General features: G+C 39.6%; 1 protein-coding gene across 1 annotated transcript in view; it reads right to left on the reverse strand.

Annotated features, from left to right (window-relative positions):
- Positions 1–697: 697 nt before the first annotated feature.
- The window catches only part of SNCA (synuclein alpha), a 70,927-nt gene continuing 44,420 nt past the window's right edge, over positions 698–27,204 (reverse strand). Inside the window, exons 5-6 of the mRNA XM_061374852.1 lie at positions 2,298–2,387; positions 698–1,331 (exon numbers count right to left, since the gene is read on the reverse strand). Coding sequence (XP_061230836.1) covers positions 1,299–1,331; positions 2,298–2,387 — 123 coding nt within the window. The 3' untranslated portion in view covers positions 698–1,298. The remainder of the gene's footprint in view (positions 1,332–2,297; positions 2,388–27,204) is intronic.

Raw genomic sequence — 27,204 nt, forward strand, 5'->3', positions numbered from 1 at the left:
CACTGGGCATGCCAATACAAGGAAGGTTGCAGAAAGCCAGAAAGGAGCTCATTTCAAGAACAAGTTGGAGAGTTCAGCCTCTGGGGATTTGGGTCTCTTTTTGTCAATACCAGTGTCACACATTATGTGGTTATGCTAAAGTTTCCACATTTACAAAACCAGACAATGATATTTACCTGTTCTAAGAGCCATGCCCTAGAACACTGGGAAGACTAGATGTATGCGAAGTTCAAAATCCTGCTCAGGATTAGGTAAACAAAAAAAATACGGCATCATTCAGTTAGAGGCAACATTTGATTCAAAATAACAGATAACAAAACATGAGAGAAGTATCTCCCATTTAAATCTTCGATTGATTGGAAGAAAATTTTCCTGGATGGAAAAATATCCAGGCAATATAATAACTAAAATTACAGTGTCTAAAAACAGACAGTAGGTTGTAATTTTGCCAAATGGATCTTTATACAAGACAAACTGATTGCATCTAATCCATCACTCTTCTGTATTGCCCAGTGCTCTAACAACCATGAAATAATAATTCTTCAAAGGGCCCTGGTACTCTCAGTTCTTCACCCTATTTTTGTATAGAGTGGGCTTTCCCTTGCTGGTTTTGTTCCTCCCATTCCTTCACAGGAATACATTAACAGGGTCTTTTGGAGAGGAAAGAAGGTGTTGTAAATCATCACTATTTTAGGAGTTCATTTTTAATGGGTTACATTTTATTTGCTTCAGTTGATCACAGTATTTACAGACACAGGTTAATAAAACACATCACAAAACAATAAAATTTCAACAGCTAATATTTATAGGTGCATAGTTCATGCTTGATTACTTCTTTTTAATATGTATAATACATACACATATATATATATAAAGCTCTCACAATAAGTCATCTCTGCACAGAAAGAATAGTCATAGGAAACAAATAAAAATTGTATCATAAACAATATCAAATTACTGACAGCCTATCAACAAAACATGTACAGAGTTAGAAATAAGCAGTAGACACTTAGGTGGTTTTATTTAATATTTTCTTTGTTAACTTTTAAACTTGAAGCCACAATATCCACAGCACAACAATAACCCTGCCAACCAGCTTTCATTTCAGCAGGAGGGAAATGCTGAAACGAGGCGGATGCAGTCACAGAGACTCCAATCATTGCTGATGGAAGACTTCAAAATACACTGTAAAAACTGTAAAAAAATTTTACGACTGGGCACATTGGAACTCAGCACTTGTACAGGATGGGATGTCTTTAGTAGTAGATTTCAGGAGATACAAAGGAAGGAAAGGACTCTCATGCTTCAGGTTCATAGTCTTGATACTCTTCCTAATGAGGAGAGCAGAAATCAGTGCTACTAGTACTTTAGATAAATGCACCCTACCTTCACTGTTTGTTCTAGTCCAAGTGGATTCAATATCAGAATATTATGGATTTTCATGTGATCAGGATCTTTCCATTTTTTACTGTTTTGTACCAGATACTGTGGTTGTGGCATTTGCAAGAGAATTACGCTTTTACAGTGATTAACACATCATTCAGCTGATGCTGCCAGGAACTCACAAGGCTACCCATGGCAATTCCCTTGGAGAGGGAGGGCTAACTCTGAGCTGAACAGTGCACTAGGTGCTGCAGACATCCGTATAAGCCAGTAGATCATTTAAGTATGTGTTTAACTACAGTTACATGATCAGCCCTCCTAATTTCAGTGACATTCAATGTTAGCGATGAAGCGTGCCTTCAAGTCTTTTATTGGATCATGGCCTAAAAGTTTTATACCTCTGATTTGCAGCCTGATTATCTATACTGCTGTGAAACTGCCACTCCAACTACCAATGCATCATGCCAAACACAGTAGTAAGGTTTTAAATAGCAGCTTCATGAAAAAAACAAGATAATTTACTCATACAATTGCATAAACTTAAGAGTATAATACTGAATTACCGTCTTTGCAAAGTGTGATGCTTTGATAAATGGCCAAGCCATTAAAACAATCTAGGAAGACTGCAGTTTTTCCCAGATGCCCTATCAAACTTAAGAAAAAGATACAAGTTCACTGCAGATACTCAGAAACCTGGCCACAAGTGTTTCAAAACATACACAATATTTTTCTGGTAAGCTTTCTCACTATCAAGAAAGCAATGGATTTTCTGATTCCCAGATCTTGGCCAAAGTGACTGTGCTTCTTTTGTGTCCTTGCAGCTCACAGCATCAGCCTGTGCCAAGCAAATGTAACTTAAGTGTGCATCCCCCTTCTCCTACATGCATGCACAGCAAATACCACAACGTATTTACCTCTGGAGGCATTTCATAGGCCTCATTCTCAGGATCCACAGCAACATTGGTATTATTCACCATTCCCTCCTGCAGGAAACCTTCTTCATTCTACATTTAAAACACGGAAAGAAAAGTGATAAACTGACTGCTTGTCATTCTTCCCCATCAGTGGTTGACTTCTTGGCCTGTCCCTTGGTTGCGGGATGTTGCCAGGGGTTGTAAATAGCTCCAGAGAGATCATCTCCATGTTCCACAGGGGTATCCATGGAATGACTACCATCATCTTTCCAAATAGCTGAAGTGCTGATATCCCATTTCTCTGTTGCCATGGACAGGCCAAGAAGTCAATCTGAACACAAGCACAGTACCACCACCAACTTGCTGAATAGCTTTGGAAAACATTTTAATCCCACATAAAATGCTTTGGTCAAGTCATGAACCTAACCACAACAAGTTTTGTTTTGCTCCTTAAGAGATAGTCCCATACAAACTGTTTAAGTAGGTTACCACATTCATTTCTGTTTGACCGCTTTGGGGGAATACAGTCACAGGTACGCAAAAGGAGTTGTAAAAGCAGGCCAGACAACTTGAGTAGTATCAAGACACACAAATGAAATAGTAATTCAACTGGGTATTTTTAATGTTAGTAATTCAATTATATATTTTCTTAATGTTACAGACACTTCAATTCTCTCATAAGTCATTGTTTATTTTAGTTTTATCCCTTTTACAGTAAATTTCAAAGTAGCCAAAAAAGGGAGAACTATTATAACTCAGGCTATTGCATGCTGGTTTTTAGCTTCAGTTTTAGAACCTAGCTGTATTGGAAAATGTTTTTTTCCTTTAATGGGTCACACTTCTATATGCGTTACTATGTCAACCAGCATGTTACTCTGTGCAGTGTTAGCATACGATACGGTGTGCAGTATTAGCGTATGATACCCAGCTTTTTACACTTTCTTCCATTACTGACCATTACAGAAGCACTTCTATTTTTAGGAAATTTGTATAAATGCTTCTGGGAATTAATGACATGCAACAGTGTACAGAATAACTTGCTGAGTAAGTTTACTTAAGTGTTGTCCTAGAACTACAGATATTATTTTAAAAACCCCAAACAAACCCAAACCATTCCAAACGGGCCAATTCCTGTAGAAGTTGTTACTACAGAAGTTCACCGAGAAGAAACGTGAACTTTGCCAGAACAATGACCACTGGAGTCCATCCTGAACGGTAAGAAAATTGGTATGAAAACATGCAGAGTAGCTCAGTGGAACTACTGTGACCATGCTGATTTATGCAAGTTGACAATCTAGACAAAAGTGCACTAAAAAAACATTACAGACACTCAGGAAGAAATGCACTTCAAAAAACCCTTCAGGTCGGTAGCATAGACATAAGTACAAAATTAAGTAAATCACAAACTAGACTAACGAGGTAATTCTTCAAAGTATACAATTGATAGGATTGTGATGATAATTATATTTAGGATATAGATAAGCTGAGGATAAGAGAAGCTAAACCTGAAACTCACCTCTGCAAGTTTAACACCAAATAGAAAATAATACACACAACAGGTGGCACTAAAACCTCTTTACCTTCACACAGTGTTTATCATGCTTCTGCTGTTCACAGTTTGCTGTGTATCACCTCCCTCTTTTTGGTTTAACCAGGTGACCTTAGTCATAATACTCCACTCCTCACCTGCTGCATCTGTCCACTCACAAATAGTGACTTTATCTGCCAGATACAGATTCTGTTCTTCCTTGGTTTGGTCACCTCTCCTGGCACTGATGCATGTGCATGTACATGTTTTTCACTCTCGAAGTCCGTAATGTGCAAAATTCATTTCCACAATGTGAATTCTTCTATCTCTTACTTCAGACAGTAAAAGGTCCAGTATGAAGTTTTCTGGTGCCACTGCTTCTCACTGGGGCCAGATATGTTTTTTACTGTACATGCAAACAGCATAATCCTTGTGGAGTTAATGCCTGCTATTCTGCCAAGTTGTCTCCATGCATGGGCCTGCCAATAGTTAACACTCTGCCTTGCTTTATGGCATAGATAACACAGACAAATTCCAAAATGCAGTCAGGGACACCAATGAATAAGCTTGCTAACATCCTTACTTAGGCCTGTGTCTTCAAGAAGAACTAGTAATTTTGGGTGTTAAATACGACAGGTTACTTTTCGAGCATGAAATTATCAGAAAAACAGGGCTTAATTACAATTCTCCCCCAGCTTATCAAAACACTCAAGCTCCTAAGATTATTTGATGCGCAATATTTAATATCCAGCTTCTAAACAAATTTTTAGGAGTATTTATGATGATTTACTTTTATGACAAGTAACATCAATCCTTATCAAGTTTGACTGAAATTGCTAACTAATGTGTACAAAGCAAATCTGAAAGCTGTTACTGTGCACTCAATCTAACATATCCGCTCTAAGGACCTACAGTTCCAGTTTACTGCTCTCCTGTTTGATCTAAGATACAATTTAATTTCTGCTTCCCCTATCATTAAGGAACAGCTTTGGCCAACAATCGCTACATCAAGAAAAACTGCACCCAAAATCAGTCTTGAGGCTGCATGTGGAAGAAAGCATGCAGTTTAATGTGAACCATAGCAGAACAGATGGCAAATGAAACTGCCATGACCATTATTTACAATGAAGAACAAGATTTGCCAGACGGATTTCAAAGAGCTTCAAAGCTCGTACACTGTTTCTTAGGAACCTCTGCCAAGGGTCTGGACTCTCCATTAGCATTACAGAGACACAATGCCTTAAAAAAACTGAATTTATCATCTTCCCAAATTCCTTCAGCAAATTCAGGATGGAGATTCTCCTGCGACGTTCAACCACAAACTAGTATTTTTTCTAATGAAGCAAACCAGAAGCCATACCAAATCATCAAGGGGACTGTTTTCCTGAGAAAGACATACCACCACTGTTTGGTAACACTAATACAAACATCACCTTTCATAGAATCATAGAATACAGACTTATAGAATCATAGAATAGTTAGGGTTCGAAAGGACCTTAAGAAGTTCCAACCCCACTGCCATGGGCAGGGACAGCTCACACTAAACCATATCACCCAAGGCTCTGTTCAACCTGGCCTTGAACACTGCCAGGGATGGAGCATTCACAACCTCCCTGGACAACCCATTCCAGTGCCTCACCGCCCTAACAGGAAAGAATTTCCTTCTTATATGGAATCTAAACTTCCCCTGTGTAAGTTTTAACCCATTACCCCCTGTCCATTACCCCATCATGTTGATGTCACTGCAGTTCAGATAAGAATGATATTGCTCAAGGTCACATATGTTACATTTAAATGTACAGCATAGGTGACCACATCACTTTAAATGCTACTGCATTCTGCTTCTGGTGTACTTGTCACTTTGAAGTATCACAAAGGTAAACACCCACCCCCAGTAACACAGAGCCATTAAAGGTACACTTTGTATCATTATTTATCTCCCCCTTAAAAAAAAAAAGAAATGCAATTTTACATTCTCATGATCAATAACTCCATAACCTAACTCAGTTATGGAACACAAAAAACACCCAAGAGACCAAGTCTTATCTTAGTACGAAAGACGTGTTTTTCTCTTGAAACTTATCACCTCTACTCTTAAACCATTTAGGAGGGCATTTCCAGAGGGAAAGCTTTTTATTAGTCTGAAAGCTTTTATTAGCTCTGAAAAGCTAAACATAAGATTCTCAGCGATTAAGTCAGTTCTTCATTGAGGAAAATGAGCTCTATTGCAGGGAAAACACTTTAAAAAGGGAAAACTATAACTCACACAATAAACAAAGTGTTAGGAAAATGGTTCTGAAGATTCCCCTCAGAAAAACCAAATACCCACCTGTATCTCAGTTTGGAGCATGATCAGTCTGGGTACGACTTGTATTTATACATCTCCAGAGAGTCCTGTGCCCTCAATTTCTCATACAAATATTGTGGGAGGATTTTTTATCTAGCAGAAAGCTCTATGTCCACAATGAATTCTACACATAAAAATAAGCTAACACAGGCCTCTAACACACAACAATGTAACATGAGAAATAAGTTCATTTCAACAAAATAATTATAAACTCAATGAACACTGGTTGCACTACATCACTTGCCAGTCTGTATTGAGTGTTTTACAATTATTGACTAGCTGCAAAACAAGATAAGAGGCACTATGGAAAAAGCAGTGAACTAGAAGAGGAAAAAAGCTGGCTCGCAAGATAATTTTGGTACACCTCTTTTGTAAAGACCTTTAAAGTCCCTTGAGACCCTTAACAAAATATTTCATGCAAAGCATTTTTAACTTAGTCCAGTTGCATGTGCATACCAGCTGGTACCTAGGGGAGCTTGAAATAAAAAATAAAATCAAAGAAATGCATCCAATAGCATTAGTACCTTGCAAAATTACCATGTGCTAACAGATTACAGTAAGGGTAGTATTGCCTTGTACTCTACTTCCAAGCCCTGTTGCATACCAAGAACAGAACTGGCAGAGAGGTGGGATGCAATGCTTGGTGAACAAACCCAAATAGTGCTTTCTCAATTTAACAGGAGAAATGACAATCCCATCAGGGAATTTGATGTTTCCCAAGCTCATCAATTGTTCTGAGTAGCTCACCTGGAGAAGAAGCCATGCCTGCCTCCTGCCTGCCTGTGAGGCATGGTCATGTGCATCTTTGCAAGCTCATATGTTAAGTCTAGACAACTTCTAGTGAATTATTGAATTTGTTGTTGTTACAGTGTAGATAATTGTGCTACTAATCTGCCTTTATTGCCACACCATCATTTAGAGAGAAACTGATTATCCCTAAAGCTGTTGGTCTCATGCCTGTTACTGCATCCTAAACCTATAATTCATCAGGGTTGCCTTAAGCCCTTACAACTGATAACTGAAAATCTAGCGTGACTAAACCCATTTCATTTTGGTATGTAAAAACCCTGTAAAAGAACTTCAGGGACTGTCATTATATGTCAAGTTTGAAGAAAAACTTTGGGATTTGTTTTGTATATCCTCAAGGACAGCTGTTATGCATACTGTCTAAATTCACCTCTTGCTACAAGCTGAACAGTAATCTGCCCTGCCAATGGAATTAAAATTCACCTTTGAAAGGAAAATAATTATTACCCTTTTTATCCACCAAGTATCGGAATACTTAGGGTCTGGACATGGGACCTAAGTGAACAAATACTTGTCTTTCCAATTTGGTAATTTATTTTTTACAGGTATTTTGACCATAAAGTCCAATTTACCTGAATCACTTGAACAGAACAGCAAACTCTCAACAATATGCAAAATGAAGATACGCTAAAAGGCCTCAGTTTATTTACTTTTCTAGTCCTAAGGTGCAAAACACATGGAGTTGATTGGTTATAACCGAGCTGCCAGGTCAGCTTAGGATGGTCTAAAGGTTTGCTCACTTAATACAATAGTCAGTGGCTCCAAGCCTCAGGTGCAAATGACAAAGCATGAGCATCAGTCTAGTGGTTTTACTCCAAAGATACAGACAGAAGACATATCTATTCACTAGCGAGAAAGAAGTAAACTCTTTTAATTGTCACTAAGCTGAACACCTAAGTGAATGAAATGATGAGAAATCATTATGTGTGAAGGAAACTAGCTGTTCCAGTGCACGACTCATTTAGAATACAAATAATGAAATGGGACTAGTGCCCTCTTTCTCCTTAAATGGATAGTGGAAGTGAAGAAGAAACATTTAATTAAACAAATAAGTATCAGCATGATAGCACAATTTCAATGAAAGGCCAACACAGTGCCTCCAAGTGCTACAGGCTGAATTTTGGTTCATGTTTTTATGCCAGTCAGTTGGCAATAACAAAAGTTAAGTGGATAAAGCCTGAGGCCTATGAAAAGACAAAAAATGTGAAGACTGTCTATGTATTTGTGGTTATAGGTCCATCTTGGTGTCTATAAATAGCTAGAAAGACTTGCTGCTTACAAGAATTTACAAAGTGTTGTAAATGCCTAGAAAACCAAATTTCAATCCAACACAGATTGTGTGATATTTTTTTGTTCTCTTCCTTTAAAATTCCCTTTTTAGTATTACTTGTAAAGATGAGACTCAACTCAGTTCAGAGTATAACAGGAACATTTCTGTGAGCAATCAACTTTCCTCAAACTCAGATTAATTTTTTGCATTAACCAGGCTGGTAAAGTACCTAATTAGAGCTGCTGATGGGTTATTTGCTGATAAATTGCTGTGATTTATATGAAGAACCTGCCCATTGCCCAGGTCAGACCAGCAGGTCATACAAGTTCTAAAATGATGGACATCTGCATTAATGACAGGTGACTGAAAAGAACAGGCTACCTAGGGGCTGAGTCAAGGTGCCAGCAGTAACACATGTAAACGCACCCAGAACACACAGTCAGCTTCATCCTTTTCAGCTTCCAAAATCTATGGTGACGTTGATAACTCCACAGGTAGGGAAAGAAAAAGCTGGAGCTTTAGAAAGATTTTCATAGCTGCTAATTGAAAAACAGTGGTAATGATTCTATGGTAAGTAAACTTCACATCAGAGAGATGCCTCACTTAATATTCTCCTGAGCAAGGTAGAGAAGCATAGGTCAATAAAAATATTTTAGGGTAATCAATCTGCTGGTCTAATCCAGCCCAAGGGTGCCTTCTCCTGAATACAGAATTCAGCCTACACAATGCACTTTGCTAGGGATGTTGGGAGATCCCAAAGATCAACAGCAGGAGTGATCATACCCTAAAACAGAGAGGAAAGATGAAGGAACCTGTTATGAAAGCACAAGTGAACTAGGTTCATATAATCATAAAGGAATCACCTGAACTAGGAGTCATTAAGAACAGCCTGGCCCTACATGTGTCAGAAGCAACATGGGATTAGCTAAACCCATCTGTCCCCCTGCAGCAATGGAGGATTCCCCAATCTGTATGAACCTATCCCCAAGAACAAACTCCAAGGATGATACCTGAGATTTGTATCCATTAAATAAAACTAGAATGTAAGTATCTTCTGATCTTGAATGATCTCTTTAAAGCATTACTTCAATTCCAACCTATTACAGCACTACCTAGCTGGGGAACTTTAAAACATGCTTATTCCAAGGAAGAAATCAGCACTTGCTCTGAGAAACACATGAAACAATTTTTTGAAGTTCTCATATATTTTTTTTCAGGAGTATTTCCTGCAACTGTGATCTCTTCAGCAGATCAAATACTACAAAAGACTAGAAAGTCAGGCTGCATTTTAAAATTTATATTCCTGAGCTATCCCTTTTCACCCAGAACAAGTATACAACTACACAGAGCTTTCTCTTGCATTGGGAAAGATTAGCACGAAACACAAACATCACAAACATCTCTTCAGCTTATTCTTCCCCCGTAAAACAAGAAATGATTCTTCTGAAGTAAGTGGAAAGAAATATTTAATAAAGTTTGCTTATTAAGGTGTAGGAGAGGAGACTCCTAAAGGACTAGTACCTAAATACACAGTACTTGAGTACATGTGTTTTCTTTCCTTCCTCCTCTGGCAATGTTACCATTATTTTTGCTTTTCATTTCTGACTTGGATGAAGTAAAGTCCCAAACTGAAGTCTGCTGTCCTCTGCACTGCATGAAAGTGGAGTTCAAAGCAAAACCACCTTTCCCAGGCCAAATTCTGCTCTTATCTATATGTTAAAATAAGCCTGGTATAAATTTTCACCTTACTAAGCCATCTTTATACTCATACCTGTATCACTGAACAGCCTGTCTCTTTGCTGCTGTTCCAAACCAGCATAAAAGTACCATAAAAATCTTTACTACTTCATATATAGAAAATGGTAAAGCACAAGTTTGGATGACCTCGAGGAGTCACCTCTGCTTTAGGCAGGTTCAGCTTTCCCTAAGTCATTTGCAACAGATGTCTGGGGAAAAGACACCTTAAAAGACTCCAGTGACAAAAAATCCACAGCACACCCAGGCAATCTAAATCGTGCACATACTGTTACCATTAGCATCTTTTCTGGTGTCTCACCTTGACATTCCTCAGCATCATTTAGCACCAGTATCTCTAGTCCTGTTGCAAGTGGACACAGTCCCCTTTCTCTCTGTAGAAAGGGTTTGATATGGGAAGAAACTGTTATGCTAACTCATTCCAGTCTTCTGTGGATTAACCGAGCTTGTTCTGTCCACACAATGCAGTTACAAAAAATCTCCTGAGCATCCACTAACCTCTATCTCATTTAAGTCTTAGCTAGAGTTGGGATGTGGCTGCTTGGAAGTCAAGTAGGGCAGAGACTGCTTGCTCATCAGGCTGCTGGAGGAAAAGGAGGGCAAGCCCCAGTGGTATCTAACATGAGAAAACTATCTGAACCAGTGTTGGCTCACAGTCTCCTCAGCCACAGATTAAGCTTCAAAAGGGAATTGTTACTGCATCATTTTAACCGGAAGGAGTCTTCTACTAATAAACTCCGTCAAACCACCTGAAATTAAAATGCAGAGCTGCTTTTAAAGGATCAAAGCAGCACAGAATGATAGTTGACAGAATTGTCAGAATGGCACTTTCCTTCTGGTACTTTCTTATTATTAATCACAGTAGCTCCCAAAACTTCACCAGCTAAGCCGGGGTATGCCCTCTGCAACTGGGAATACAGTGGAGTCACAGCAAATCAAACGTGAACTGCTGCAGTTCACAAGAAAGTGTTGGCCCTCAGCCACAAGGAGCATAGGAAAAGGGAAATACCCTCTTCTTCACATGTTTTTTGACTTGACAAAGGGGACTCTAACCATACTCCAAGTATCACCCCACTAATATTTAAGCATATGACAGAAAAAAAATGATGCATACAAGACCATAGAGGTAGCACACACACACACACAAAAATATTTGAGGTAAAACATTCATTCTGTTCACTAAATCCACAAGGGCAAGTAAAACCACATTTCTGTCAGTAAGTTTTGAGTCAAATACTGCTTAGCATTTGCACTCATTATACCCTCTACTTTGGGGATAAATAGAAAATAACAAACCAAACCTACTTTTCAAATTCCTGGCATAACAGTCAGCTACATGTGATTTACAGGTGTGCAGATCAAATTGTGGAAGAATAATTCCATGCATGCCATGCCAGTGAGACTGATTATCAAAATTTGTTCTATAGAGACGAGGGTGTTCAGTTAAAACAGAGGAGGAATTGAAAGTACACACATGGGAAATCAATTACAGTTGCTACAGTTCTTTCTCCTACAAGCCACATTCACAGTTCCTGCAATAAACATTGATATGCTGCCCAGAGCAATACAACATCTTAAGCATTTATGTTCTCACTATGATGGAGCTTTTTCATATTTTCAGCATTGAGGATGATGCAAAAAGACTGGCAGGACAAGTCCATCCTTCAGAAAGAGATGTGCGTTTATGATATGACTCCCTGTAGTTTGAAAACAACACAAAAGCCTATCTGGTACCAGCCATAAAGATGTTTCTCTACACGGGCTACTTGCTGAATATTTAGATAAGAACAAGAGCCAGATCTTGAGATCACCCATGCAGATCTGAACACAATTCACTTGCATGACTGCCACAGCTGGGTGCCCAAGTGTTTACAAATGCTCAAGCAGTACCAGTTAGACACCCAGCTAGTGAATTTATTCGCAAATGCCATTTCAGAAATGAGCCATACTAGAAAATACTTATGTGGAATACAAGGCTAAAAGTAAATGTAGTTTGCCATGAACAAATGAACTGAATGAAATTTAGCAGTATGCCATATTATCATCTTTTAATCATCATTTCCAAATCATTTTATTTCAGTTATCTAATGATAAGTATTTGTGCATTCCCATCACAGGAATACTTCAGTGTCTGTCATTAAAGTATGATATTTTTTTGCAGTGGTTTAGCATAAACCCAGTTGACATGTTTACTATTTCACAATAAGCATTGTTCAACAAGCAAATTCAATGAGGAAACCGTACTACTGAAAATAGCAGGGATTTCTGTTATACATGTGTGCAATTTCTGTAGGAGCAGGCAACAACCAACTGCTTTGTATTCTTTGGTTTAGTTGTTCGTTTGCCAAGAATTATCCAACAAAGGCAGTGGCATTAGAAATTGCAACCAAAACTGTTCTAATGTTATTGATCTCTTTTTACACTTGAAACATTCCAAACACATATGGGAAATGTGGATGCTTAGTGGGATACGTTTACCTAAAAAGGAGACACTTTTGCTAGGATGTGCCCTGGACCATCTCGCATCCTCAAAAAGCCATTTACAGAGTAATAGCTAGTACCACAACTATTCACAAACTTTTCTGAATGGATTCTTGCAGAAAAGGAATTCAACACATTCTTTGCAACAACGACAACAAATGTGTACCATATGTAAGCAATCTGATAAGAGAAGCTTAAAATAAAATAACATTACTAATGAAAACCTAAAAGCTGATCTACTTGAACTTGAATTACTTTTACACATTTAGATTCAGATAAGCCTTGATTCAGCAAATGATTTTTAGGCATACACTAAAGCACGTAGTTAGTTCATTGGAAGTCAAAGCTTTTACGTAGGTTTAATATTAAAATAACACTGTAGTGAATCAAGAACTAACTTCAGAACCCCAAAGTGTTTCAAGTGCCAAAGAACAAACTATTTAATATGATAAGGTATGACATTTTTGAAACCTGATGCAAACTCTTTTTATCCAGCAAGGCAGACAGTCTCAGCATTTAACCATCTGTAATTTACCAAATTAAATCAGTGACAAGAGAGCTCTTTTATTGTACCATAAGTGCAATAGGAGCATTAAGATTCACATATAAAGGGAAAGCATTCAAGCAAAGTGTGTTCCTAATACATGTTCCAATAGCCCCATGGAAACCAAGATTTATGTAAAGCAAAGCAAACATTGGAGACAACATTCTCACAATGACTATTCACTGCAGAAACAGAACCCCTTCAGCACTGAAGTAAATTTTTTTATACATTGCTGCTGATTATCCTGTGCAAAAGAAAAACGCTCCAGTGCTTTGTGTTGTGTGGGTGATGCTCCCATTTCCCAACTGAATTAGGCCCAACATTTATAGCAGGGGTAAATTGGCTTGTATTGGTACAATGACTCAGTGATCACTGCACAAGTGGGAGGACTTCAAGCATTTTACATTGCTTCTCATAATTCTTTCTGCCACAAATGCCAATGTTAGAGAATTTAAATTAATTTTTACCTTGTCATTTTAAAATCCTAAAAGGGACCTTTGATCGCTCAGCACCCTGTTAAGTACTTAGCAGTCAGGAAGAAAAGTTTTCCTTGGCCATGATTGTTTAACCGGTTTCAAATCTAATACTAATTCCTTCATGTGAATACTATGTATCACCATTTGCCCATTTCTCCAGGGGAAAAAAAAATCAAATTAAAAATTGATATGTCTCCTAAACTTTAAAGAAAAGAGAAGACAGGATTAATAATAGACAGAAGATGGGGTTGTGAACCCCATGAGCTACACAATCTGTATGCACAAAACATATGTACATCTTGGGGGCTTCTACAAAATAAATTTTAATTACTGTGTCCCCTTCCAAAGCCAAGTGCCTTGCAAATAGCGGCTGGAGGCACTTAACTCACTGAATGAGAATTAAGACTATCCTCTTCAAAGGCATAGGATGCAAGTCCTGTAGGCCCCAATAACCTGAAGCACTTGAACATGTTAATCCCATTGAAGTGCATGTGATTGTTTTTCATCATAAGATTAATCACACACTGGGGATATGTATGGTTAACCAATGACCTGAAATTAAACACCTGGGAGCACTGAGATGTAACCAGCCTTGGTGATTAGGCTTGCCTCTGTCACCAGCCTAGTATAAATGGCTCCTCCACTCTCTCACACAAACCTCCCGTGCTTGTTAGCCTGTCCGTGATACTTGATATTAGTGACTCATCTACATTGTAAATCACCAGTTCAGGCTTTTCATTAATCACCTGAAGCACGCTGGCTGCTGCAGTTTGCTCAAGAGTCCCTGCTCTATGAATAATTCAGGCCTCAGCATTACAAAAATCAGGAAGGAGTTTGTAGGTCAGGCTTCGCACTTCAGCAATGAACTTGTAACATCACAGAAAATATTTTATGGATATTTGTTACCAGCCAAAATCAAAATTCAAAGAGTAGTTGTTATATCGCATGGATGGCCAGGCAATCACTGCTGGTGCATTCCCAGCAATGTGCTTGTATGGACAATTAGTCCTGCACCACAGGCCAGTCTGCCTTTCCTGTAGAAAAAGCACTGACTAGCTTGTTCAGCGGAATGAAAAACCCAGAGTAAATATGAATGCACTGTACTGCAAACTGATTTGTTTTTTCCCTTCAGAGGAAGAAAAAAAATCTCATTCAAAATATTCTGCACAAGGCACTATATGTTTTACAGGAATGAGAAAGCCACTGAGAAAATCTACAGGTTGTGGGGAGGAGCATGGACTTCTGATGGGCTATTGACACTTCCTCCCACATCCCTGCCACCACTGGATTAGATTCATAGCTCCTTCTTTACATCCTTTCAATTAACTGTTTCTTAATTATTCCTACAACATTCAAACACTGTTATTAACAGTAACTACAAAGTAACTTGGCCTCATACTCTAGATCAAAACAGGTTTCACACAAATCAACCAGGGCAAAGTATACTCTCAGTGAAAAACTAGCAACATGTAACCGGTTCATGTCCACTGTCCACCCATCTGTTAACCCCATCAGTTTGTTCTCTGATAAAACATCAAAACTGCTGTAAATCATGCAGACAACCAAAGAGGCTTATCACAGACACTAAAATAACTCTCCCTTCTAACTTCTTAACACAGATAAGAATATAATTTGATATAGAGATTAGCGCTCAGGCACAGTAGCACAAGAAACCTGATAGATATTTAAGTGATACATCAAGGCTGTACCAGTCCTTGACATACCACTTTTTTAAAATACACATTTTCTAGGTATCTAGAACCACATTTTTAGTGGGTATATATCAGAGCAGTCAGACTGACTTCAGACTCCATGACTGATCACTTATCTCCCTGATAGATCACTTATCTACCAAGACGGTAATTTACCCCCAGTATTGCAATTCCAGAAGCAACATTCATCAGGGCTACAAATCTTGGAAAAGCTTCTACACATTTCTAACTGAACACTCAGCTATAGGATTTAATTAATTGGAATATAAAACACTGATAATATTTCAGAGGAAGATGGGTCAATTATACAGTCACAGTGCCATTTGAATTCTCCCACTAGATACACATTAAAGAGTAGAAATGGTTCTGATTAGGCATAACTGTTGAACTACGTTGTGTGAAGGCAGATAATTCTGACAGGGACTCAGTTCTGAATGATCTCACTTGTTTTTCTGGAAGACAGAAGCTGCTCCACAGCAGCTGATGGAGATTTGGCTGTACCCAAAGCAAAATTAAATGTATTAGCTGGTTTCTACAGTGAACATACCAGTGGAAAATGACAAATTCTCCCTGAGGAACAATATTAACATAAAAACCAAAGTTCACATTAATGAATACACAGACAGAGGCCCATGAAAAGAAAAAAAAAACAAACACAAAACCTAACCCACGGGTAAATATTTTCTTACTATTACAAATCTGATGAACCTCTCCAGTGTTGAAGGAAAAGTAAGTTAAAGTTAATGATGACAGTGATCCTAGGAGAGGAAACATGCTTATTTTATCCATCTGTGAGGGCTCATGCTGCAGCTGTTCATCACTTCCCGGGCTTTACTCCGTGAAAAATAATAGTAATGTGATTGTGCTTCTCAGCAAGCACAGCTGAAACAGTTATTTGAATATTAGGTTTTGGGCTTGGGTGGCCTAGTAACAATTCTTGCGTTACATCCACCATAACTGCTTTTCATTGAGACCATTCTAAATGGTTTTATTTTATTTTGTTTAAAATCTGGTGAGAAATTTCCACCTAGTATTATAAAACAGAGCTTTCAAAGTGCTAGTGTTTAAGGAGCTTCAGATATACATCTCTCAGGGAGGATGCAGATTTGATAACAATGGGCCAGGAAAACATGTGTTCAAAACCTTGCAGAAAAACATTCTTGAACCAGAGAGACTTTCTCAGATATTTCTGACTTCCATTAATACTCACTCCTTTTGCTTCCTATCACCAAGGCAAAATGTTTGCAGCTTTAGCTGAAAGCTTTACAGCACCAACTGATTTGGTAATCCAGTTGTCACTCTGCAATGAGCAGCTAGCAATGTTTAATTTTAGGAATATTTCCCTGCAGTGTGACAGGCAAGAAAAATGGGAATAGCTTACCTTCTGAATATATAAAATGAGTAAGAACATATTAAAAAATATCAGCACAGTAACCCAGACATCAACTGAAAAAGCTTGTTTGTATCTTTTGGGGCACTCATTCCCAGGAAGTTCATTAACTTCAGCTCAAATAGTCTGCTTCAGCCAAGCCAAAGGCATAGATCTTCATAAATGGCTCACTCCACAAAGGAAGGAGAAAGCTTCTACCCTGACTGTGGCTGCCAGATTGAGCCCACAAAAGCCTGTAACACCAGTGAGACTGGACATATATACCAGGCTAAGAAGGTAATTCCCTAGCACTCATGTCTTGGAAACACCATTCTTCAGCTGTCTACAGCTAGTCTAAAGGAAGTCTTCATTCCTCCTTTTTCCTGCCTAAATAAATACCTTTCTGGCACAGATGTGGCTGAGCACAGAAAGCAATCTACCTTCATACATGATACACATGAGCAATACATTTTTACTGTCAAACAACCACCTGAGACCCGAGCTAATCGCAGCAAGGGGCAGGCCAGATCTGACAAAACTCCCAGCTCAGCTGAGCTCACATCTCAGGCAGCTTTGCTTTTGGGGTCGAAGTATGTTTTGTTTCCCCTTCTGCTTTTGGTTTTTAACACTTTAGGATCACAAACTGCAAACCCAGCAGCCATGTGCTGTTGCCCACCCCTCAAAGTCACAGCTGCTCCAGTGTACGGCCTCTCAGCAAGGACCTCACCGTCCCCATCTCACTGTACTTTTCACCGTGGGTAAGAACAGTCTTCCCAGGCCAGACTTATTGCAATGAACATTCCCCTGCCATTACATAGGAAGTGATGAAGCTTCTCTCCTTCACATCCCTAAAGGACCACCTACTCTGCTCCAAGTCCTATGGTCACCACTGGGGGTCTGTCAGTACAACTCCTCCAGCATGCTGGCCTGCTAGTTGAAGCCTACCAAAATGCAGTACTGACCAGACCTGCAACATCACTCAACACTAGCTTAGGGAATATCAGTGCTGCTGCTCCACCACTTTGAGGCTACGTTTTAACTCATCTTCAGACTTGAAATGTCAGTGAACGGTCCAGTAGGTGTTCCAGCATAGTTAAGAGTGCTTATCAAAATACTAAAGGAGCTTTCCAGGTCAAATAAAACAACTTTTCATCCCCTTCCACAATACATTTCTTTGCTTTAGTCATGGCAATCTGATGCTGCTCAGTAGCCCATATTTAAGCAATTGCAAATTAAAAGTTGTCTTTGCAAATGGGAGTTTAACAAAGTAATGAACTCCAGCTGCTAAGCTTGCCAAAATGTTGCGTGAACTCACCCTGCAGAAACCCAAGATGGAGCTTCCAGTTGAAATTTTTGCTGGATTAGTTGTAAATATCGGGATCATGAAATCAGTCTGCCATTACTACAGCACCAAATCTCGTAATTCAGTTCTTCCACCAGTATAGTGTACCCTGAAAAACTTCTGTTAACTAAAACTACTTTTTTATTTTATGTATTTATTTATTGCTATAAAAGCTGTGATGACATTTGGGATAAAGCTCCTCAGAGAGCTATACCAGTGTCTGGCTGCCTTCTAAATATAATCTTTCCTCAGACATCTACCATAACTTCTTGTGGTACACACAGAATCTGTTCAAGCTTCCCATACATTCAGTGATAGATTTAATTTTGTGTTTGCCAGGCTGGGGAGAGTATAGATGTGCCAGCACTTCTCAGATAACATTTCTTTCCTTTTCCATCAATTATTAAACTGCGTAGATAGTTCTTTCCTCCCAGTGCCACACGACTTTTGAGAAATTGCTCATTTTGAAGTTTGTAAAGTTCACAAGCAAAATCCACCCTTTGATACTTGCTCTTTACAAACTGCACTGAAGGAACCGGCTCACAGTCCCTCCAGTGGACAACCTCTCTGCCTCCCAGACAGCCTCTTGAGGTTCACTTGAAGTACAGAGTGATGAGCTTTGCACTGCTACAAAGCCAAATAATCCAAGAGTCTTGCCATAGGCATGAAGTCAAGGGCATGCCATGTTTACTTACAATTTCTGTTTTCTACAGGAAGCTTTGGAGGCAAAAGCTGAAAATTAAGTGCATAAAGCAGTGCCTTACGAGCGCAAACAAATCTTTGCACGCATGCAGAGATACTTCAGGTACCATGTTGTGACATTAGCAGATGTGACCATAACACAACCTCTGCTTTGAAAAAATTACGATTTTTTTTTTTTGTGAGAGAAGAAAAAAGATTAAAATTCAGGTAATGCTCTTCAAAGGGCTACATTAGAGATACCAAGATAAACAAAGCATTCAAAAAAATCATGCATCGCCATCTGTTTTCCTTTATCCTCTAACGTCGATCAGCGTTGACAGTGTTGCCAACATTAGTCACCTCCTCATGATATTGGGTGTTTTTCTTATGCTATCACCTCCCATAATCAAAATTACACAATTGCATTTTATTTAACACACATAACCAAAAATCCAAACACCTGATGCCTAAGAAAACCAGCGCAAGCCAGAAGATCAAAAAAGCAAGTTAAAACTATTTAGACAGATTTGGACTGGTAGAATTTATTACGATAGTAAGTACACTTCAGGGACTACTTTTCAAAGTAGCTCAGCTTTCACAGAGGTAGCAAAGCGATAACCAGACTTAAGATCCACAGTGGTGTACTGAATCTCTCAAAAAGTCTGGTTTTAACTATGACCACAGAATATTGGAAAAAATCCTGTTGCAAGGCCCATTTCTATATTGACCTAGCTCTTGACAGAAAAATCAATTGAACTCTCTACCCTTGGAAGCCAGGCAATGCTCAAACAGTGAACCACACATCGATCACAAGTCTCATTCCCTCCTCACCCAAGCACAGTTCATGTTAGCATCTAAGAGAAAGGAGTGGAAGCTCTGCCTCTCCTGCCAACTTTACACTATGAGGATTACATGCTACTCAGCTGCTTCACACAGTTCTTATTTTTAAGTAAAGTGAGGAAGGTTTTCGCTATTCTGAAACAGAAAGTATGTCACCACTACTGCCTGCTGACACCAGGGTGCAGCTCATGACAAGCACTGTAGGCACTGGAGAGGTACCAGCCCACACTTGGCTGGCAGGTGACAGGCAGCCCAAGGCAGCGATGCTCACAGGGGCTTTTCATCTGACTCAGCAAGACTGAAATGGGACCTGAGCGATTTGGGTCACTTTAGGTGTAGCCAGCACCTGAGAAATTCTCCATCGCATCCCTGGCACAAGTGCCAACTAATAGCTCAGCCCCAGCCTTAGCCTTTAAGAAGATCCAAGATCTTTAACTCTGTCATCCTTATTGTCTGTTTTAAGTGGAAACTGGGGGCTGTAATACATAAAATTGCTCCATTCTGTGCACGCTAAGTTATAGCCTGCATCTTTGTAGAATACTCCATGACTAATATCTGACTCACGTAAGGCCTGTACCACCAAGAACATTTATCATAGCCAGAAATCAGAGTACTTGCCCTCAGGTTGGAAGCTATTTTGATGCCGCATATGTTAAGGAAGAAAGACACGCAAGCCCAGTCGGCAACCCAGAGCCACACAGCCACTTGCTCACTCCCCCCTGCCCCCCCACTTCTTCCCCCCACTTCTTCCCCCCACTTCCAGAGGGATGGGGAGGAGAATGGAAAGAACGTAACTCCCACGGGTTGAGACAAGAACAGCCCAGTAACTATGGTATAACACAAACCACTGCTGCTACCACCAATAATACTGATGAGGGAAATAACAAGGGAAGAGAATATGACTGCTCACCACCTGCCAACCGATACCCAGCCCGACCTGAGCAGTGATCTCGCCCTTCCGGGTAACTGCCCCCACTTTATATACTGCGCATGACGTGCTGTGGTATGAAATACCTCTTTGGCTAGTTTGGGTCAGGTGTCCTGTCTTTGTTTCCTTCTGGCTTCCCCTCCTCCCTGGCAGAGCATGAGCCTCAGAAACTCCTTGGTCAGACTAAACATTACTGAGCAACAACTAAAAACATCGGTGTTATCAGCGTTGTTCTCACGCTGCGAGTCAAAAACACAGCACTGCACCAGCTACTAAGAAGGAGAAAAATGACTGCTACTGCTGTAGCATCACAACCATGACCCTCACTCAGCCCAAGCACAGGGAAACTTAAACTAATGATACCCACCAGCTCAAGGTATTTTAACAACAGCACTCCAATGACCTAATCCCATTCAGGATTTTTTGCATACCTGCATATTTTGTATGCTTACGTACTTTGCCTGCTTGAGTTCATGTACCACCTCACACATGAACTCAAGAAGAATGAACCCAAGCACACACATGGCTCTTTACAGAAATCAAGTCCTGGTGCTTCTTGTAGTGTTCTTTGTGGGAGGCAGTTTTCAGAGTTGTATGTCTTTTGCTTTCTATATTTTCCAATATTAACTAATGAAGTTTGTAGTTTCCTTACAATTGTTACAGGTCCTGTCTCCACTTCCCCCCAGTTTTTTCTCGTAGAAAACAGGATTTCAGAACATTTGAATGTTTCATATAAAGTTATCTCACTTCCTCCTTTCCTGCTGAGACTCTGGCCTCAATAAAACAAAGCCATTCCCTGCATTTAAAACTACTGAGCTCATTAACTGCTTAATGAATTTTGTGCTTTCCTGCTGCACAAGCTGCAAGCCTCAGCCTATTTTCCATGTATCACTTTTTTTTGTTGTAATTTTTATTACCCAGTTTTGTGCATGGAGATTTCCTGGGTGCTGTGTAGACCAAGCCACGTTTTTCACTGTGGGAAATAAAGAAATTGATAGAACAGTAGTATTAAAATTAAAACATTTATTTGATATGTCAAATAAACCTTAAAGCACCAAACCCAGAAGTTCCTAATTATATTATACTAGGTTATGAAAGATTATTAACAATGAGAAGGAAAAGCCCACAAGATTATCTGCTTGGTTGATTGCTGGCTGCTACTGCCAGTACAGCTCTTAGGGGAAGAGCAGGCATATGACTGACACATGCAGGAATCCATCTTTTTAAGTTACTACAAATCAGAGCAAATGACCACCTGGGCAGCGTTCAACAGCTACTATTGATAGTGGTCACCAACACATGATCAGAAAGCATCTTTGAACAATTAGTGAGCCCTCACAATGCAATAAGCTTCCTAAAAAGAAAACAATGATCTGTTACACTGGCACTTTCTCAAGTTTATATTTTACCTTATCAAAATCATAGAAGGCTAGCATGCTTGGCTCCAAAGACACTGGCATTTCCAAAAGCCCACTCAGTTTTGGATTGAGCTTTGTGGTTTCAATTTTTCAGGACTGGAGCCATCACTTGACTCTTATCCTCATATTTTGCTTTTTATTGTAATTTTTCAGCATCCAGGAGCATAAGTCTATCAGCCTTATCACATCTTATCTGCATCATGTGGACTTCTCCAGCATTACCGGAACTCTTAACTTGCATGGCCACAAAAAGTGCAGGAGAAAGTAGCTCTATTGGAAGCAGTGATATTGAAAAAGATCATCATTTCAGAAAACAGTCTTACAGCACCTGTACCCAAAGCCACTGGCAGCATCTTTCTCCACACCCCCAAGACTTCAATTACCCTGGAGTGAACCACAGGGAAACCTCATCCTTTGTTCTAGGAGGGAAAGGAGAGGCGGGTATACAGGGAGGAGCTGAGGAAGCAGGTTTTAAGAGTAACCATGTGTACTGGATCTAGCTGAGATGGAGTTCATTTTCCCCGCAGCAGCCCTCATAGTGTTCTGCTGTGTAGTGGTAGCTAGAAAGGTGTTGTTGGTAACACACCAGTGTTTTGGCTACTGCTGAACTGTCCAGCATTGCCCCCTCTCCAGCAGGCTGGGGACGGGCAAGATCTTAGGAGAGAACACAGCCAGAACAGCTGATGCAAACTGACCAAAGAAATATTTCACACCACATGACATCTGCTCAGCAATAAAAACTGCAGTATTATTTACAACATTTGCCTTCTGGATCAACCACTGTGTGTCCTGAAGCCCTGCTTCCTGGGAAATCTGGACACTGCCTGCTGATGGAAAATAGAGAATAAAATCTTTTTTTTTTCTTGGCTTCTGCATGGGAGCTCTGCTTTTGCTTTATTAAACTGATGTTATCTTGACCCATGAGTTTTTTTCCATGTTAATTTCTCCCTGCATCCTGCTGAGAAGTGCAGTGATAGAGCAGCCTGGTGGGCAGCTGGTGCCTAGCCAAGGTCAACCCACTACTCCATGGAAGCAGTCCACAAATTATTAGAAAATAGCTACAGGAGAAGTGTAAGAAAACCCAAGAATGAGTCACTGCCAGGGGCCAAAAAAAAAAAAAAAATAAAAAAGGTCCTGGTTCTTCATAGTAACTTTTTCTGAGACCAAAAGTCAAGCCAGGTGTCCTGTTCTTGCCTGCAAAGTGAGAATATTATGGACCCTATGCAGCCATTTCCCAGAAATACCTGTATGAAGATGAAGAATATCCTTCTTTTCTCCTATCAGCCTCAAAAAAGAACAGTTACTAGAAGAAATTTATCCCAGCATTCACACATCCACAGTATTGCTCAAAACAGTAGTGTGGATTTATTTCTCTTTTCCTTCATTAAAACAATATTTAAATATGGAAAATTATTATTTTCTGTTATTTGACACCTAAGAACTTGGAATAAAAAAAAAAAAAGAAGAGCACATGTAAACAAAATGCAAAGGCAGCAGCTGAAACACTCCCAAGATCTTCTTATGCAAAATAAACATGAAAAGAATGAACTAGCAAAAGCTGTCATTACCAGTCCTACTTCCATGATGTAACGAAAGGAAATGTCTCATGGTAGCTTTGGTGAAACTGTTAAGTTCTTGGGTTTTTGATTGCTCTGTTCCTCTAGAGTTTCTGACGGGAAACATATGAACTAAGTGAGGAAACAGATCTCTCAACAACTCAAAACCAATAAAGAAAGAAGTAAAAACCCAAAATCCAAATACAAAAGCTAACAGGACAGCTTCAGACACCTTCTTACATTCAAGTCCTCCTCCCATCACTCCCATGTGATGCTTATTTATTTTCTTTTTTAGTGTTAACATTAACATTGCTAGTAACAGCTATGCTACCTTTGAGTCCCAATTATTGGGGGACTCCATCTTCACTTAATCACCTTCCAGCAAACAGATCACTCAGCATAAAATATCCAGGACAGGAGTGACTTTTGGGAAGAGTGGTGCTCACTCTGCCATGGAGTTAGTGAGGTCAAACACAGCCTATACATTTCTATCAACCACATCTATGAATTTTAGTGTTCTGAATGCTGTGCTGATGTTCAACTTTGCAGAGTCTTCAACTTCCTTACAACAGTATGCCAAGCTCTTATATTTTTACACAGAAAAGGCAGAACCATACTATACAAATTCTACAGGTAGGGCAGTGGGGCTTGTAAAATCTTTATTGATCAGTGCAAAGCCACAGGAAATTTATGACCTAGCAGAACCATTCACCTACTTCTCTAGCAGCCTCTGTCCATGGATCCACATTTCAAAGAGCTCTAAAATGCACCCCAGGCATTTTAAGCTCAAGAGTTAAAAATTAATTTTGCTTAGCAACATGCCCTTAAGGTATCTTACTTTTATGGAAGTTGTTTTGCAGGGATTCTTTTCATTATAGAAACAGCTTGTGTTTATTATCAGCCATGTCATTCACAACTGGTACTGGGAGAACCTGGAAAAAGCTTCACTTGATCCACTCAACCATGAATTTTCTTGCTTGCTTCCTACACTAATCCTTAACTGAAGGTCACTCTTCCCATTTCTACTGGAACAATTCATGCACATGACTTACTGTTTACAGTACAATGTTAATTTCTGATTTTCTCTTGACATCCTGGGAGGATGCAGAGTCTTCACTGTGGGGGTCACCAACTGCCAATACCACTTACCATAGATTTGTGGAGCTTCTCTTGACCATGGGCTTGTCTGCAACCAGGAGGGTTATCACGTGTTATTGTCAGTTTCTCTGACTGCTTGTTTACAAGGGCAAAACATCTAATTGTTAATGATTACATCCCCAAATTCACCAGCTTCATAACCACAATTCATCTAAAGATGCCTTGAAGAAGCCTTCGCATGTTGAGTCTTTCCCAGTTTCATCCTATGAATAATTGTCCTTTGAACTCCTTTCTACAGAGCAAACCTACCTGTGTGTGCTTCACATACAAAGCACTGTCCCAGTCCTCAGCAGGGAAAATGGACATGAATCTTATACAGAGGGACAAAAACCCCAACCAAACAAAAATCCCCTCATTTAAACAGATTTTCAGTGGGAGCCATATGAAGGTTTGTATATCACCCAAACAATGCTGTTCGGGATGGGGGTTTTAAATTTTTTCCAACAAAACTAAAAGGAAGCCTTGAACTTTTTCAGCCACATTCTCCACACTGGATACCTTGCTGGGTGTTTGTTGATCAGTTTGTATGCTGCCACTGTTTTTTGCTTGTTGAACATATGTTTTTGATTTGTTTTCACAGGCTGTCCTTCTTTAGAATAATGCAGCTTGTTTTCCCAGTGTATGCTGCTCCCATCACTACCTTAGCCACAGGTTGTGTACAACTGTTTTGGCTGCATCTCCTCATTATTTAGTGTAGGTTATAAGCTCTGCTATTCATCCAGCCCCCATGTTGATCTTTCAAACACGGAAACATAGCTCCCAAATATTTTCAGTCTTTCATTGCAAGAAGTATGCTATCTATCATTCTTACTGTAATCCCTGGCACCTCTGTTAATCGCCCTTAAAAGAAAAAAAACTAGATACGGTGGAGAGCACACAACAGTGCTGGCATCTCTTCTCCTCAAAGGACTAAGTGGGTTTATTTTCCTTTCCTGCAGGAAAATCTGAAGCCGAGTCCTCAAAGTGTAGTTAAGCATATCAGCTGCCATTTGTGAGCTTCTTCTTGGGAGGCTAGGTAAGCATGCCACCAAAGCAAAGTTCCAGGGCAAGACCTCACTAGGTAGCTGATGCCAAGTTCAAGTGATTCACAGCAGGGTTATGCTGGCAGAACATGATGGCAGATTTTAGTGGTGCAGCGATTTCTCCATCAGTTTCCAGCAGGGGTTACAACTCACTACAATACTCAGAGAAGAGTTTCCTAACACGCATTATAGCCAATTTTCACTTCCCTGCTATCCCCATTCTAACACTCAAGTTTTCTTTTCAGTCTTTTTTTAGTCAGAATCCTTCGTGTTTCTCATGTTGTTCAAAGAAATCACCAAGAACCATAATAAAACCGCTTCCTTGCAGAACTATGTATCATTATTTATTTTAATGGAGAACAACTTAATTGAAACATAAAAGCTGCTGACCTCTCAGTAAAGGTACAGAGAAATTAAGCCAACATAGTGAAGAAGACATCTCCTGAATTTCCCAAATAGAGGTAATTCCTTTTGGTTTAGTGACTATAGATACAGACTTGAGAAAAACCTCATCTTTTTAAATCCTCTCTGCTTTCTCTCAGTCACTGTGATGGTAAAATTATTAGTATTTAATATTTCATGGATCAGGCTAAGAAGTTCATCCTACCCAAAAGAAGATTCCTTTAGATTAAAAGCAAACAGTCTGCGGTGGTTTTGAACTCCCCACTTCTGAGCTAGGGTAATACTTTGGTGTACCTCGCTTATGGTCTCCACCAAGAGCCATCTCCCTGCACCATCATGCTATTTAGTGTTTGATGCCTTCTGAGAAATGTGGTAGTTAACAAGATCCTCAGGGAGTCCATCCCTCTCAGGGATGGGTACCTGGCTTTGTTAACACTGAAATAATCATTTTTCCTCACCCCTATTTTTGTGTAACAGTCTATAGATTCGGTCTCTGCAATCACTTGCCAGAGCACAGGAATGCAGAGGAGATGCCCAATGCTCTCTCACTGAGACCACAGTAAAGGCTTCTGTTTGACCTGTCCTAATTTGTACTTGCATGGTTATGCACTTGGAACCCCCAGGCTCTCCAGCAACTCTGTATCAAGTCTGAACACAACACAACTGTGTCTTTCTCAGAGGCTCAAATGAAACCAGTGCCCTTATTTCATTTCCTTTTCCCCAAAGGAGCAATATCATCAGTGCTGTATTGTAGTTGGTAGAACAGTATGTCTTACAAATTTAAACAGTGAGAAGCAGCATTCCCAACAACACATTACATAATGCAAGATTTGGGGTTTACTATGTTATTCACAAGTCTTAACATACTGTACTCATCTATTCACACAGTACTGAATCCTTCTTTTTAGAGAAGTCTCCTACATGCACCATGCTAACAAAGATGACATTTACAAGTTTTACCATCAGCCTTTTTTCTTGTCAACTAATTTTGTCATAGTAGGAGTATGTCACTTATTTATGGCATGCATTTGGGTGGAGTGTGGGGTTTTAATCCCCAGCTCGAGGAATTTTTGTTGGACTTTTCAGCCAAGTCTGTGTTCGTTTATGAGTGGTTCAGAATTAGTAACACTGAGGAGTCCAATTGGAAGCACTTCAGAAATACCTACTTGAGGGCACTTCTAATTAATCTGAAACCTGAAAATAGAATCCTAATTATGGGTCACTCAACAATTGCCTTGGACAGTGTTCTAGTTTTTAATGCTAAAGTGACA

This window comes from Neopsephotus bourkii, unplaced genomic scaffold (assembly GCF_033783945.1).
Source record: "Neopsephotus bourkii isolate Nb327-2 ecotype Australia unplaced genomic scaffold, CSIRO-AGI_Nbou_v1 NB_168, whole genome shotgun sequence".
Classification (NCBI taxonomy): Eukaryota; Metazoa; Chordata; class Aves; order Psittaciformes; family Psittacidae; genus Neopsephotus; species Neopsephotus bourkii.